This window comes from Prunus mume, linkage group LG2 (genome assembly GCF_029339155.1).
Source record: "Prunus mume cultivar Tortuosa linkage group LG2, ASM2933915v1, whole genome shotgun sequence".
Lineage (NCBI taxonomy): Eukaryota > Viridiplantae > Streptophyta > Magnoliopsida > Rosales > Rosaceae > Prunus > Prunus mume.
This window is the reverse complement of record NC_142699.1, coordinates 22118388-22134484: the sequence shown is the minus strand read 5'-3', so window position 1 is coordinate 22134484 and position 16097 is coordinate 22118388. Positions and strand designations below refer to the sequence as shown.

The 16097-nt window shown below is 38.8% G+C and overlaps 3 protein-coding genes across 4 annotated transcripts; 1 reads left to right on the top strand and 2 right to left on the bottom strand.

Annotated features, from left to right (window-relative positions):
• Window positions 1-2321: 2321 nt before the first annotated feature.
• Window positions 2322-6676, top strand: CRK2 (cysteine-rich RLK (RECEPTOR-like protein kinase) 2). 2 transcript variants are annotated; one of them, XM_089046982.1, is made up of 9 exons: window positions 2521-2618; window positions 2988-3082; window positions 3786-4607; window positions 4698-4811; window positions 4924-5063; window positions 5185-5395; window positions 5486-5720; window positions 5840-5990; window positions 6101-6676. In XM_089046982.1, the coding sequence occupies exons 2-9, from the start codon at window positions 3043-3045 to the stop codon at window positions 6437-6439; spliced, it is 2052 nt and encodes a 683-aa protein (XP_088903108.1). In that variant the 5' UTR covers window positions 2521-2618; window positions 2988-3042; the 3' UTR covers window positions 6440-6676. The 2 variants fall into 2 exon arrangements, with proteins under 2 accessions (XP_008221859.2, XP_088903108.1); XM_008223637.3 differs by lacking the exon at window positions 2988-3082 and having other exon boundaries at window positions 2322-2618.
• Window positions 6677-6788: 112 nt separating this feature from the next.
• MENG (S-adenosyl-L-methionine-dependent methyltransferases superfamily protein) lies at window positions 6789-8605 on the bottom strand. The gene is made up of 8 exons (XM_008223635.2): window positions 8409-8605; window positions 8252-8316; window positions 8061-8151; window positions 7806-7894; window positions 7582-7715; window positions 7444-7505; window positions 7240-7339; window positions 6789-6985 (listed from the first exon to the last, which is right to left on the bottom strand). Exons 1-8 carry the CDS (start codon window positions 8544-8546, stop codon window positions 6885-6887), a joined length of 780 nt encoding a protein of 259 aa, XP_008221857.2. The 5' UTR covers window positions 8547-8605; the 3' UTR covers window positions 6789-6884.
• A 446-nt stretch (window positions 8606-9051) lies between these two features.
• On the bottom strand, window positions 9052-14740 carry KNAT6 (homeobox protein knotted-1-like 6). Its single transcript, NM_001293261.1, is given in 5 exon segments — window positions 9052-9473; window positions 9565-9803; window positions 13700-13847; window positions 14007-14168; window positions 14348-14740. Coding segments are annotated over 5 exon segments (1062 nt in total). The 5' UTR covers window positions 14702-14740; the 3' UTR covers window positions 9052-9314.
• Between the last annotated feature and the right edge of the window lie 1357 nt (window positions 14741-16097).

The following is a 16097-nucleotide window of genomic DNA, read 5'->3' as shown; positions in this document are numbered from 1 at the left end:
CAGCTGGACTTTAAATATGTTTTTATCTTTAAAATAAAATTGAGAAAATAAGAATATCCAAAAGACAGAACCACCGCCCACCCCGACCCTGGCTCCCTTGACTGAACCACCGCCCACCCCACCCCAACCTCCTCCCTTGACAAGGAAGAAGAGACAACAGAAAAGAGGGAAACAATAGACCACAACAACAATCGAAACTGAGAAAGCAATAGACAACGGTCAATCTGGACAAGCCAACAAAGAGCCCCACAACAGCTTACTGTACCAGACACAAAATGGATAAAACACTCGGCATGACGCAATTTGAATTTTTTGTACAACAGTTATTCCCATAATTAAATCTTTATGCCTCATGAATCAACCAAAGAATCTACGGTTTCAAATTTTCATGTCGCGGTAAGGATTATGAAGGCATATGTTTTCATCAATCACAAAGGTGTGCCATGAATCTCTTGAGTGGCGTGCGATATTTATGAGAGGCTGGTGGGATTGTGAGCAACAGAGGCACTCGTTCATCATGAGGCGGTGCGAGGCAACCAGGTGGTGAGGTGGGTTTAAGTGATGGATGACATACTTAGAATATATGATATTGGTTTTGTTTTAGGTTTTTTAGGTTTCACACATAAAACAAATTTCACTTTTGGAAAAAGCCAAAGTTTTTTCAAAAAAGACAAAAAAACCACTCAACTTTCAAATCAAAGACATACAAATGTATTGGATTCCTTAGAAATCTAAAAATAAATAAGGCATTTTTGTCCATTTTTGCTTCTTTTAAAATTTTTCTCTCTCATTTTGCTTTTTCCAAAATGTCCCTTTTGTTTTCTGCTCCCATGGTTTAAGAGATCTTGCAGATTTTTATGGAGAGAGAGGGAGGGGGCGGCAAGCAGTGGGAGTGGGGAAATTGGGTTGGGCTGGGGTGGGAGGGAGGTGGTTACGGCATCTTTTGGATTTTGTCTTTCTAAAATGTTATTCTGAATGTAAATAATGAATTTTAAATACAGCTTCTAAAAAAAATCAAATTTATTTAAAAAAGATTGACACATGACGTATTTTGAGTGGAAGTATTATCAGCTGACGTAGTGATACGGTATTATTCTATAATTTTTCTCCTTCAAGAGAGATGATGAGCAAGTTATAAAGAGACGTGATTTAGTTTCCTGTTTCATTTGTATTTATTTCATAGATTTGCTGTATATATTCCTTGTCTCTCAAGGACTTGATTCTTGCGTAGAATAGGAAATCCTTTGTGTAGACACCAAGCAAAGCATTGTATATAATTATCACATGGTATCAGAGCTTGAGACTCACAGTCCTCGATCCTCAATCTTCTTGTTCCCTCCTTTTTTTCCAGCACCCATGGCTTCTTCCTCCTCTATTGATTTTCCTAGCATTCAAGTGATGTAGGAGCTGAAACAGTCAAATTGCAATCAAATTTTGTGTACCTTATATATGTTTTACAACATCGGTAGAGCAGAATGTCCTATATATGTAAAATGTGCTGTAGAGAAATATTTGGGAGTATATATATTACTAATACTACAATGCAGGCAGAAGTTACCAAAGTAATAAAGCCGAACCTCCGCATTGGAGAAAATCTATATATATATATATATATATATATATATAATTGGCTTGATCAATAATTTCAAATGACGGTGATAATTTTAATGAAACAACCGTCCTAAAATCAAAATAAAGAAAAGTAACCTAAAGAAAAATAGATGCCAGCTTTGGTTTAAATATAGGCACATGGAGAAGCAGCAGCAGCTCTACCGTTTTCAAGCAACGCGTTGCACTTTTTATTTGTAAAACACAATTTGGTGTAAAATGTCATTTGTCTGATATACAAAGACAATCTGGCAAATTTTCTCTGCAAAAGACTCCTTCGAACATACATATTTTCAGGGTTGATCACGGAAACAAAAGAAGAACATTTTAAATGTGCAGTTGCTATTTTTTTTTTCTTTTAAAATAACAATTGTAACAACAACCACAACACTAACAATCACAACAAATGTTCTTCCCCACTTGGACATTGTTTATCACTTATAAAACTGAGAGTGTATGTTATTGAATGGTTATCTGTTGAATGTTATTCTAGCAACTGGTTGTTTGCAATGGCCAAGGGTCAAAAACAGAACACAAAACACAAAAATCTTTGAATATTTATTCTAGAGTGTACCGCCAGTACCTACCTACCTACAAACCATTTTGTAAATTTTCAAAGATAAGAAGCCTCAAACAGGAAATTCCCACTGGAATTCTGGAGCATTCAACTCCTAATAGTCAAAGGCAACCAAGCGTTACAAGAGAGAGAGAGAGAAAGAGAGAGAGAGAGAGAGAGAGAGATAGCTACGTCGTTTATGTACTGTTGGATGGATTTTCAGTCCAAGACCGCGTCGTTTCCACTTTGTCCCCTCCTCAGTCTTTAGTCTTTGCTTCTCAGGTTTCAATTCAACTTGAACAAATTTAGACGAAAATCTTTCATCTCTCTAGACTCTACTTGCTGTCCCTCACTCTTGACTTGTGATATAAATTGCCCTTCTATCTGTTTCGCTTAGCTTCATCTCTCCCGGAACTCCAAGTTCCAGCTCACCGATCCAATGCAACAGCAAAAGGTATGTACGCATATATGTATGTGTTGTTTTTGGAAATCCATTTTCATGGATTCAAAGCTATCATTTTTTTCGCCTTTCAATGGAGTGATACGAAATCCTTGATTCTTTGGTATATTTCTGTTTGTAATTATACTTTACTTACGATATAGTTCATGCATTTGTGCTGGTCTCAGTTTAGTTGAATCCCAGTTCCAATGTCTTCAATAACATAGTTTTTTGTTTACTTTATATTAATTAGACATTCAATTTAAGGATATATATATATATATAGTTCATATATAGTTTGTGCTGGTCTCTGTTTTTCTCTTCTTCTCTTTTCTTTTGTGCCATAATAACCGATGCTGCTTAACATCTTGCCCTTCTGTTCAGTCACCTGAGACCGGTATAGAAAGTCAGCAGTTTAGACGTTGACCGTTAGCTGTTGATGGCAACGGTGTGCTGGCTGGCGGTCATGGTGGGGATGGGTAGGGTCTCATCTTGTTGGACATTTATTTGTGTAGGTTAGCTGAGCTCAGAGAGCTGTGGTGTTCTCAAGCATCACGTTCCTTCTATAATTTAATACCGACATTAGAATCGTCATCTTCACCTTCATCCAAAATTCTGGGACCCAACTTGAAATTCTTGTGGGATCCCTTGTTGTTCTTGTTATAACGATGATTTATTTCAATTTTCATCTAAAAGCCAATTAAAGGGGCTGTTAGAAACGTTTCTCGTTCCAGAATTGGCTGTGAAAGTGTGAACCCAGAGAAAAACTTTGGGGCTGCAACAATTTTATGGTGACAGATCCAATCCAAGAGACCTGCCCCTTTGACTTAAGATGTCACAGCAAAATGAACCAACCACCTGCTCAAAACTTTAAAGACGGTGCCTAAATAAATATGAATGCTATCTATGTCCTTTCACTTTCACACCCTGATCATGATGATTTTGGACCAACCCTTCTTTCCTCCTGGACTAACCACCCATCTCAATGAGAAAGATGCTTCTTTGATCAAAATATAGATTGAATTTCAAAGATTATTGGATAAAAGGCATTTGTTGGAGTTGGACAAAGCATATTTCACTGAAATATTTCAATTGCTGTTTTGATTGATCTACTGGGGCTCTGTTGTAATGCCATCTGTCACTGCTATATCTCTAATTCCATTTTGCCCAATTGTCAAACAGCTTCATATAAAGTGGATGGAGGTAGCCGCCCATTAACTCAAAGTTTACATTTCATCTCAAAAATGAAGAAATGCAGCATCTCAGTCATTTCCCAACATCTTCTTCTCCTGAAGATCCTGCTGCTACTAGGAATGGCTCTAGGAGATCCAAGAACCCAGACGGTCCAAATCACGTGCAGCAAGCAACGGGAGCACAACTCAACCGTGTTTGTTCCAAACTTTGTGCGCGCAATGGAAAACATCAGTGAACAAATGCGAACTTCTGGTTTTGGAGTGGCAAGGACTGGTTCAGGCCCTGACACCAACTATGGCCTAGCTCAATGCTATGGTGATCTTTCTCTTCTAGACTGTGTGCTATGCTATGCTGAGGCACGTACGGTGCTTCCCCAATGCTTTCCTTACACTGGGGGTCGGATTTACCTAGACGGTTGCTTCATGAGGTCCGAAAACTACACGTTTTATGAGGAGTTTAGAGGATCAGACGACAGGGCAGTGTGCGGGAACACAACGAGGAAGAGTACGGCGTTTGAAGAATCAGCAAGGCAGGCTGTGCAGCGTGCAGTTGAATCTGCTCCAAGCAATGGAGGGTATGCAAGGGGTGAGGTGAGTGTTAGTGGGATGGCGAACGAATCGGCTTATGTGTTGGCTGATTGCTGGAGAACTTTGGATGAGAACTCTTGCAGGCAATGTCTGGAAAATGCATCTGTATCAATGTTGGGATGCTTGCCTTGGTCTGAGGGGAGAGCATTATACACAGGGTGCTTCATGAGGTACTCAGATAGAGATTTTCTCAACAAGGAAGTGGGGAATGGAAGTTCTAGAGGTAAAAAGGGATGCTGCCCTTTTTTCTTGACCTGTTATAGCGAAAAGTTTGGCTTGATCATGATCAATTTTACATTGATGACTTTTGCAGGTACCATAATTGTGATAGTAGTCTCAGTTATCAGCTCCTTGGTGGTTTTGGTAGTTGGAGTAGCTATTGGATTTTATATCCGGAAGCACAGATATATACAAAAGAAACGCAGAGGTAAAAAAAAGGGCTTTGTTTCACATAAGTTATTGCTTCCAGAAAGTAAATTTATTGGACATGAAGGTCAACCCCCGGCTCTATTCTCTCATGAGCATTGGTAATTATGCAGGATCAAATGATGCAGAAAAGTGGGCAAAAACCCTCAATGACAGCAGCTTAAACTTCAAGTACTCAACAATTGAAAAGGCCACGGGATCTTTCGACATTGCCAACAAGCTTGGACAAGGAGGTTTTGGAACAGTTTATAAGGTACCTTATCTCCCTTTCTTTAATCCTATATCTTTCAATGCCTCTCTCTCTCTCACTGGAACAGGACATATCTAGGATTATCAAACACATGGTCAGAAACTAAGTGGTTTTCTACTTGCAGGGAGTTCTGGCTGATGGGAGAGAGATTGCAGTGAAGAGGCTTTTCTTTAACAACAGACACAGAGCAGCAGATTTCTATAATGAAATCAACATTATAAGCAGCGTGGAACACAAAAACTTGGTCAGGCTGTTGGGTTGTAGTTGCGCAGGACCCGAAAGCCTTCTCGTCTATGAATACCTGCCCAACAGGAGTCTTGACCGCTTCATCTTCGGTAATTTCATAACTTTATGTTATTTAAACCAGTCTTAATGACGTGATAGTTCATGCAATGCATGTTAATGTTTTCAACAAATTTGAACAGATCAAGAAAGAGGTAAAACACTAAACTGGGACAAGAGATATGAGATCATTGTTGGGACAGCAGAAGGCTTAGTCCACCTTCACGACAACTCGAAAACAAGGATCATTCACAGAGACATAAAAGCTAGCAACATCCTTTTGGATTCAAGGCTTCGAGCTAAGATTGCAGATTTCGGGTTGGCTAGGTCTTTCGAGGAAGATAAGAGCCACATCAGCACAGCCATTGCAGGAACATTGTAAGCATGCTGCATATATACACAATACATACAAACTCATTTTGGAATTGTCTTGGTGAACACAAACGTATCACACCATGAAAAACGTTTAGCTTACTGGTTTTTGTAATTAATCGCAGGGGATACATGGCTCCAGAGTACCTAGCTCATGGCCAGCTGACAGAGAAGGTAGATGTCTACAGTTTTGGAGTGCTTATATTGGAGATAGTCACTGGAAGGCAGAACAACAGGAGCAAATCTGCAGAGTACTCAGACAGCATAGTCACAATTGTAAAGTTCCCAATAAATTCTTCAATTTTTATTTTTTTTCCAATCATTAAACAATTTGGATTTTATCCTCGTACTTACTTTGTCACTCCTGTGTTTATTTGGCTAAACAGACTTGGAAGCACTTTCAAGCAGGGACTACAGAGGAACTATACGACTCAAATTTAATGCTGCAGAATTGCAATGACGATGTTAAGGATGGGATACTGAGAGTGGTGCAAATAGGACTTCTATGCACCCAAGAGAGTCCCTCTTTACGACCCACAATGTCAAAGGCACTGCAGATGCTAACAAAGAAGGAGAAGCACCTTCCTGCACCCGCCAATCCACCTTTTATAGATGAAAAGACCATGGAACTGAATGACACCGGCGACGACCCGGGTTACCCTCTAAATGCAGATGGTGCTTCTTCAGTTGCTAATGTTTCACATAGTTCTTTCTATCCCAGGTGACCACATGAGATGGAAAAGAAAGGATTCTCAAAATTCCAGAGCCGCACTTCATTTTTCCAGTGAAAGAGCCCAGGAATCTCAAGTAACAACTTGGCCCTGCGCAGCTCAATAGGAAAACACATCTAATGACGGCATATTTTGAGCCACTGTGATAAAGTGCAAAGTGGCATTCGAGGATTTGTAGATATACTGAGAATGGTTGAGCCAGACTTTTAAATAAATAATTTTTTTTTCTCATTTTTCTGAGCCATACAGTATATGGTCAATATTATCATTCTCACTTGTTAGAAGTAAAATTGATCATTGGTAATGCTCTTAAAGATTGTTATTCACAGCAATGAGAAAATAATTGAAAGGAAATGTTCAAGTCCAACATCATTCTTCTCTACCAAAGGCACATGTTTCATGTTCAACAAAACACAATTTGAAAGATAACACAGAAGATTTAACGGGTGGCTACTAAGTTCCCCATGAGGCTTCCACCAATCTCATAATATCTGGCATTGGAAAAACCTACATCTAAAGCCAGCTCTTCCATCTCCTTACCTGAATTCATAGAGAACTTTTAATCAACAAACTAGTACCTTTTCTTATCCATCTTATTAAGCCAATGCACAAAGGCTTCCAAATTTTGCCAAGGCATTCAAATTCACTACATTTGAAGATGGAATATATAAACGCAGTAGTACAAAGAGAGCTTTAAACTATCAAAACAACTTCAGTGCAGGTGCCTTAAAACTAATAGGTAACCAAAATAAAGAGCAAAAAGCATGATGCTATGTTGATCAAGATGAAAGCACCTGTCAGAAATTCCCGGATTGAACTCTTTAAGTATTTGTAATCCTCTGCAAGGCCAAAACCAGAAGCCACAGGTACAACAACAATGTCAATCATCAATTCCTAGCAAAGGTTGAAACATCCAGCACTCTCAGTTTGTCATGTTGCTAACAATACAAAAACATTGACCAAATTATCAAAAACTCAAAATTTCTGGCTATGAATACCTGAGTAAAGGCAATAACTGGATTGGTGCTTTTATTAAAGTCAAGGATAGATACTCTTGAGCCTGTAAACACCAGCAATAATGAGAAACAGTAAACCACAACCAACAACTACAATGCGAGAGAGAGAGAGAGTGGAACCTGCTTTTGAAACTCTATACATTTCCTGCATGGCCTTATGTTTGTCTACTACATTTCTCAGACCATAACCCATAGTGATGGCATCAAAGTGACCATCAGAAAATGGCAAATCAATTGCATCACCTTCAACCCACCTAAGATGCAATGCATAACATGATTGATTATCCTGAATTAAAGTTCAAAACTTTTTTAGTTGATTGACCACTAGATTTACCAGTGCTCACTCAATGTTCGTGTAGAAGGCTTTTGACATCAACTTTTGCCGCGAAGAAGCAACTGATAACTGCTCTTTCGAGAAATCGAGACCAATCACCTACCAGCGTTCAAATTACAATCCCAGTCTTAAAAATCAGTTCAGATTCATGGAAAAGCACCAAAATTTCAATTAAAAATCAGTTCAGATTCATGGAAAAGCACCAAAATTTCAACAAACCAAACTTTGGTAACATCAATTGTATGACAAACAACAATGAACAAACCTTGCCACTGGACCCAACTTTCTCAGACAAGAGAAACGCCAAATCCCCACTTCCACAGCACAAATCCAACACACTGTCTCCCTTTTTTGCTCTGTCCCAAAAAGAATTTCTCTTAAAAGAATCGAACTCCAGATAACCAAACATCAAAAAATACCAACCGAACCCAAAAAATATATATATTTGAATTTTACCCACTCCAGGACACTGCCATTCTTTTCCATATTCGATGCTGACCCAAGCTCAGCAAATCATTCAACTAAAAGAAAAGGAGAAAAATATCAAGACCCATTAACTATTTACAAAGAAAAGCGACACTGCAACTTGAAGTAAAATGAGCAAAAGCTTTACGTTATCGTAGACAGGGGCAATGCGGTTGAAGAGCGCCTGGCGCTCGGTCGAGGATCGGACCAGACTGCGTCTGAACCGGGAACTGGGTAGACATGGACCGGTGGAGAGTGGAAGAAGATGAAGCTGAAGCGAAGCCATGTCAGCTATCCGTTTCTCCTCGCTGACACATGTAAAACAGAGATAGAGCCGTTTTGTGAGACTCAGTGATCGGACCAGAGAGTTGCAATCCAGTACATGATGGGCCATTGTTTCTTCTGTAAGCCCAATACAGTGAACAATCTGGGATAGCCCAATAGTGATGCTTGGACTCAAATTTGTGTTCGCAACTTGATGAAGCTAACCTATTATATCAAGTTCCGGTCGGATTTTTTACCCAACATCTTATCAAACTACTATGGTGTTCAAATTTGCCCACTTTACAAAAAATAAATAATAAAGTGATATTCTAAAGGGAAGATCGAAATTGAGTGCAAAGGGACGGCCACACTTCCTTAGCAACTAGACTAACTCACGTATGCAATGCCCTACTCTTTAACTAGCCCACTTAAATTCATTGAACAGAAAAAATGAAATGATGTCACATCAGTTGGAATACAAGCTGGCGCAGCTAGAATGTACCAGCTCTGTTTGCGAGTATGAGTAATAGCAAAGACTATGTAAGCATTTCATTCATTACCAACGGTGGTAAAATTCCATAGTATAGATGGAAGCAAATTACAATAATTTTTACCCTCTATTGATCTTGGAGAGAATGGGGTAAAGTTAATAAACCAATGTCAATGTCAGTAAAGTTTGCATTTTTCCAGATCATGTACATGAAGGCAGAGCATGCGCAGCACAAAGCACAAAACAAATTTTGCAGGAGATGAAGCATTTGGGAGAATGTACATGCAATGCAAGAGCACCTCAGTCATCTGTGAAAAATGGACCAGCAATATTATCCATCACTGCAAATTGCATGTTCTCAGATGGTCTCCAATGGCGCTTGCGCTGATTGATAAACCAGTTGTTGATTTGCCTCTGATCTAGCCCCGTCGATTCAGCCAGCGCAATCTTGTCAGCCTCCTGGATGAGAGATTCAAGCCAAAGGATTAGCATATATTTTGATTTGTCGAAAATGTATGTTGTGAAAAAAGAGAAGTATAAATTTTTGCACCGTTGGGTATGGCCATTTATAATGAACACTCCACCAATCAAACAACGTTTGCCTTGCTTCTTTTGGTAGCTTTCCTTTCTTCTTCTTCTTGGAGAATTCAAGCTTCAAGGTGCCAATGTGACTGCCAAACCTACGCATGAGCCGGTCCTTGAGATCTCGATCTTCACCCCTTTGTTGAGCTTCCTGCACTTCTATTTCTCCGCCACTGAAATCCTCATCTGATGACGCACCGCCTTCATCTGATCAGCAACATTCCATTGCAAGTGTTCTTCAGAAAGATTGGATATAACATACGTACGTAGCATCATGGGCTAAAATGCTGATTTGATTTTGTGAAAATAATTAAAATCGTCCAACTTCAACATTGTGTGATTTCTTGTTCTCATATCAAAATTTTCCTGTCATATAACTTGGCAAACTTTGGGAAAGCGCATATAAATTCAAGTTTACCCTGCAACACATGCATATAACTTGGGAACAAGGATTCAAACTTAATAGAAAAGAACAAACTTAAATTAAAAAATTTAAATCCCCAAATTAAGTTAATTGGAAAGGGCTGGACCCACACCAAGAACAAAGCTTTCAAAGGCAACTAGGTCAAGACTCTAGACCATAGAGTAGTATAGGGCATGTGGCTCGAGGAGGAGGGCAGCCATTGTTATCAGACACAGAATGTGTGGTAGTATTTCATTGTCAGCCGGATGGAGACTAGAAGAGAGAGGTGTGTCAGGAACTGAGAGTGGACAAGACGGGTGGGGACGTCAATCAAATCAAAACTGACATACACAGTGGACAGTACACAGCTTCCCAACCCACCATACTATAACCCTCCCTCCCTCTCCCTCCTGACGGAGAAACAACCTACCCTATAAACAAAGGTGGGGGTTTAACGATCCATGGGGTCCCATTTATAAAGGACACGTACCCTACAAAATTAGGTTCCTGTACCATCATCTAGTGTAAAAATACATCCTAAATTTGCATAATAAGTTAAGAAACCGTGCATTGGATAGGATGGTAGGGGCCAATATGCGTATGTATACATGCATGACTCCTGTCCATTTTATTTTCATAGGGTTTTGCAATAATTAGAGACTCGGTTCTTTCTAGCTCAAATTAACACCCAAATTATTAATAATGAAGAAGAAAAGAAGAGAACAAGATTGAATTGGGGGGACCCAGTGCGAGAGGCAAAGGTCCAGAGAGTGGAGTGAAGGGGGAGAGAGAGAGAGAGACACGTGTGAAGCAATAAGGAAAGGCCAAGAGACCCCACGGCCCATGGAAATGACACGCACTTAGCACAAGTAGCAGTGCCACAATACCCAGAAGAAGCTCATGAGAGAGAGAGGGAGTCCATAAAAGCTGCTGACAGCGTAAACTACGGGAGTACATGTGAATGAATGAATGAATGAATGACTGAATGTGTAGAGAGGAGAGAAAACTTCGACCACCCGCTCTACCCGGGCTTTTCTTTTCTATTAAAGTTTTCTTCCTTCCATACCAGACCAGTAGTATTTAAAACCCTCTCCCCATTATGCCCCTCATCACCACTTTCACCAAATAAAATATAAAAACTTGGGAAAAGTCTCTCGGCTGTATGATAATCTCAGTTACCGTTCCAACACAAGAATGCACATCGTCGCTGTGCACGGAAGATAAAAGCCTAGCTATATCTCAAGAAATGTCACGTCCATAATCGCACTGAAATAACAAGCCTATTCTCGTCTCCATGAATTCTGCCTATATAACTTCCCAGATTTTATGTTCTACTTGTAAACTCAACACTTGAAATCCATTACAACTAAGGATTTTATTATATAAAGAGAAATTAAGAAAACAGATATGAAGAGAGGAAAACAAAAAAATATATAAAAAATGAATGCAGATAGTATTGAAAAAGGAGCAAACAAGACTTTACATATGCAGGCAGGCCAACCAGACAGGCACCTAAACCATCCATCCAAGCACGTGAATATATGCTTAAAGAATCTAGTGATACGCAGCAGTGAGAGCACGAGGCCAATTAAGCACACTGGAAAGGCATTATGTACTTTGATACAATATAAAAAAACAACAAAAGGAAGCAACAGCAGGTTTTCACTGATTGAGAGATGCCTAAATGCACAAATCTTTGCCCAAATAAACAATTACATTATCAACAAATCCGATTTGTACTCGTACATCTTGTTTTTGGGTATCTATTAAAATAGATAGGCGCTTAGAAAGGGAAGAAAGTTCACAAGACACAATGCATGATATGGACTCACGTGATTATTAAGATTCCTATGTGAGCTTTGCTAATTCACTTTTGTTCCTAATGATCATGGCCTAGGGAGGGCCAGACTTGAAGTACACATAGCTTTGATTCTATTCTACTTTCTAATTTCCAAGATAAGTTTGGCTGCGATGCCAAGAACCAGCCAGAGAGCTACTAATTAGACAATTTCCGATGTGCACATATCACCACTCATGCTGTGTTGGAACTCGAGAATCAATAATTTATACAAGCAGCAAATATACCGTCTTCTTTAAATATAGAGAACCATTTCCTCCATTTAAGGCTAAAACTAATTTGCAAAGGCCCCGCTAGACTCTGTATTGGTTTGGAGTAATTGCTCCTCAAGAAAAGTTATGGGTTTCAAGTCCTAACATTCGTATAGTGTGTGAAAATTTAGTTTGTTATCGCCACTCTCAATAGAAAAGTTCCTCAAAAAAGACTAAAACTAGTTCAAAAACAAACTCTAACCAGAAAGTGCAAGGTGGCATTGCATTTCATTTTTCCAGTAAGAATCAATTCGAAATTTTTTTCCTTTGTTATCCTATTTGTCATGGAAACAAAGAAACTACGACTCTTATCAGCTAGAAGACCAACAAATAAGGGAATGAAAGCATATAATGATGCCAAGTTCCACACAACTTCTCATGAACAAAACTTGTTACATTCCCCAAAAGAATTTTGCTACGAGTCTCCCGACCCACACTGATACATCCATCTGAAAATGTTGGTCTAAATGCACTCATTTTAATGTCAAAATCAGAAATTGCAACATCCATATATACATTGATGTCGGCACACCAAAAGATACATATTTTACTCAAAAATGAGGAACTTGAATGTTATCTATATCATAAATTCTTGTGAGAGAAATAACCGCAAACAAAGGAGGGTGTATAAAAATGTAATGGAAGCCTTCAAACTTTATTAACATGCAGACACTAGATCAAATAAACTCCTATTGTGAAGTTGATAATTAGCCTAGATCATTTTATACTTGGAAGTACATGAACATGTGCGGAGAAAGGAAAGGGAAGGAAATGGAAAGGAAAGGAAAGGAAAGGAAAGGAAAGGAAACGAAAGGAAAAGGAAACTTTTTTCACTCGATGAATAGGGAGTGATAATGAGCATCCGAAGAGTACTAGCAAGCTAGCTCGCTCAGGAGAGCCAATTAATGGCCACTGTATGAAACAATCAAACAACTATTTAAGATGTCATCACCGCAGATCTTTGAACCGTCAAAATCAGAATCTCTGAAACAAAAAAGCAAAGCTTTTACTTTGCAAGCCGGTTCTTCTATGGCGCATTTGGGAAGAAAATGAAAAAGATAAAAATGAGAGAGGAAACAAACACAACAAACAACGAGGTTGGACTTTGACAACACACAGACAAACACATAGAGAGAGAGAGAGAGAGGGAGAGAGAAGGCAGGCATTTGATAAGATACAACATATAAAGCATTTGCCGATTACAGTTCCGAGGAAGAGCTAGCACTAATAAAGTTTGGAAAATATATATGTATGTGGGTTTTTATAAATTGAAGAAGGAAGAGTCTCTTTCAGTTGTAGATAGAGATACTAGGGTTTTTTTTTTCGGGTGGGTATTTGTTTGTGTCATTATTGGCATACGATCAGAAACTTTCGTTTGTTTCGTGCTTCTCAATTTGTGGGCCGTTCGGGGAGAGAGAGAGAGACAAGTCTCAAGTATTATCACCGAAGGTAGGTAAGCAAGGGTAAGACTAGGAAACCAGTGGCTACAATATTTCGTGCGTTTTATATTCATCGTGCTAACACGAGCCAAATCAAGCTACAACTATGGTGAGAGAGAGAAAGAGAGAGAGAGAGAGAGAGAGAGACTAACCGGAGAGGGTTCTAATGGAGGAGGCGTGAGCAGATGAAGTGCAGAGATTGCTAAGTTGCAGTTCAATCTTGTTCAAGAAAGTGGTTGCTTCATCAAAAGGCCTTGAGAGATCTGATTTGTATTTCACCAACATCTCGCAGTAGGTTTCCTAAATATATAAACAAACCCAGATTAATTAAAGGAGAAAACTTAGCCAAACTTAGCCAGAAAAATAGATCAGTAGCAATCTAACACCAATTAAATTATAAAGTAAGAGAGAGAGAGAGAGAGAGAGAGAGAGAGAGAGAGAAGGGGGGACCAATAATACCATGAACTCGTCGAGCTCGGGATCGGCTCCTAAATACGTGGAGGACATAGAAGAATTAGAATTACAAGAGCCTCGCTGCTGCTGCTGCTGCTTATAGTTATAAAAGTCGTTTTCTCGGCGGATTTCGTCTAAGAAACTCGCGATTTCCGGAGGCGCCCCTACCTACATAAAAAAAAAAACATTTACAAAAGTTAAATTCATTTGCACCTCCTCACTGTCATCGAAGAAGCTAAGAAGAACACTGTCCGAGGCTGACACTAAAATTTCTTTATTTTGAAACAAACAAAGAAAACTCAGACTACATATTATTTGTTGGTGGGCGTAGGTTCTGAAAAGTTCACCTTCTGGCACTCAATATAAGCTTGAATGAGTCTAGGGTAAGTGGGGTGCGAGGCAATTTTGGCTTTGATGGCGCCAAACACGTCTTCCTCGCGTTGAAATTCCGGCGTGATTGTTGGTGAAGCTGCCTCCGACATGGCCGAGTACAGTACCACGTCGTCCGATCCGAACATCGGGACCCGATGATGATGATGCTCCCCACGGAAGGCTCCGGATGAGACGAGCAGGCTCTGGTAATCCAACGGTAGGATCAGATTTTCCGGGGTCATCAGCGCCCTGTCTTCGTACTCCGCCGTTGATTGAAAACCCTTGTCCCCGTACTCCGCCGTAGATTGCAATCCGTACATTTCCTCCATCCAATTCAAATGGCAGACAAGAAAAGTTTATCTTCTTCTTCTTCTTTCTTCCTTTCTATATGTCTTCTTCTAGTTCTAGCTATAGCTACAGGGGGAAAATAAAATAAAATAAAGGCAGTATATTTGTTTATTTCTATTCATCTTGAAATTTTAACCACAACATTTTTAACTGAGAGAACATTTGCTAGGAAGTGGAGTATCAGAGGGTAACTGGAAGTGTTCTTGGGGAGTGTGCTTGTTGCCCAACTAACAACTATGTGATATATGATTTGATATGATAATAGCTCCTTCCTTTCCCATCTTTTTCTTTTTTCTACTGTGTTGTTATTTAAAATATATATATTATTTAGCGTGTGTGTTACTTTCAAGGTGTAAATAATGTTTAGGATAATGCTACACTTACCATATTTTTATACCACATGATATGGCATATATATATTATATATTACATCAATTAAATTAATGAAGTGTATTTTAATTAAGACAATTAGAAAAATAAATACTGAAATAAATCATAAAAGAAAAGAAAATATCAAATAATTTTAATTGATGTAGATATGAATGTCCACCTCACTTCCCACATAAGATGGCATTAGGATTTGGTATACAAATATGGCAAAAGTAGCATTATTCTTTATGTTTAAAGGCACTTCTAGCGATCGTAAGTGTTTTTATTATAAATTTTCATAAGAAAAGTATTTGGGAACACTTTTTAAAGAAGCACACCCCAGAAAGTACTTTTATGATCTAAAAGCACTTCTAGATTTTAGAGTTTAGAGATTATAGTTGTCAAAAAACAATTTTTAAGCCCTTTATAAGCACTCCCAAACGGACAGTTAGATACACCAAAACAAAATTAGAAAGATGCAATGCCTAAATTGACCAAAAAAGGAAAAAAGAAAGAGGCAGGCTCCACGAACGACCAAAGCAGGTTTTAAAATTCCAGCGGAAAAAACATAAAATATAAAAAGCAGCCTTTGTATTTGTAAATGGCAAGGTGGGACTGTTCCTCTTCCATATATATATATATATATAAAACTCACTGTACATTGATACCTATGATTCTTATGCTGACGACATTACTAATAAATGAAGCTTCGATTCTGCCCCAATTATAGTAATTGATAATTCACATTGTATAACCCTATTAAAGTTTACTGTTGACTTTTCTATATATACCGTTTTACCTTTTATATTTTTACTGGGAGTCAATAATAACTTGCATTACAGTTACAGATACAGTTGTAGGTAGATAATGTTGATAATTGATGCAGTCGACAAAGGAAAAATTATTCGATAAAAAGTATGATCTATGTAGTCAAGACGAATTCTAGTGGTGGGCCATGCATACCTACAGGCGGCCACTACACGTGGGACACACTAGCACGTGGAGAGC

Bases quoted from the DNA above. Each gene is read 5' to 3' on its own strand.
- MENG (XM_008223635.2), bottom strand. From the start codon at position 8,546: ATGGCTTCGCTTCAGCTTCATCTTCTTCCACTCTCCACCGGTCCATGT. The intron at 8,317-8,408 runs GTAAAGCTTTTG...CTTTTCTTTTAG, and splicing joins TTGCCCCTGTCTACGATAAC to TTGAATGATTTGCTGAGCTT. The intron at 7,340-7,443 runs GTATTCATAGCC...AACCTTTGCTAG, and splicing joins CAGTTATTGCCTTTACTCAG to GAATTGATGATTGACATTGT.
- CRK2 (XM_089046982.1), top strand. From the start codon at position 3,043: ATGGCAACGGTGTGCTGGCTGGCGGTCATGGTGGGGATGG. The intron at 4,608-4,697 runs GTAAAAAGGGAT...TGACTTTTGCAG, and splicing joins GGGGAATGGAAGTTCTAGAG to GTACCATAATTGTGATAGTA. The intron at 5,064-5,184 runs GTACCTTATCTC...TTCTACTTGCAG, and splicing joins GTTTTGGAACAGTTTATAAG to GGAGTTCTGGCTGATGGGAG.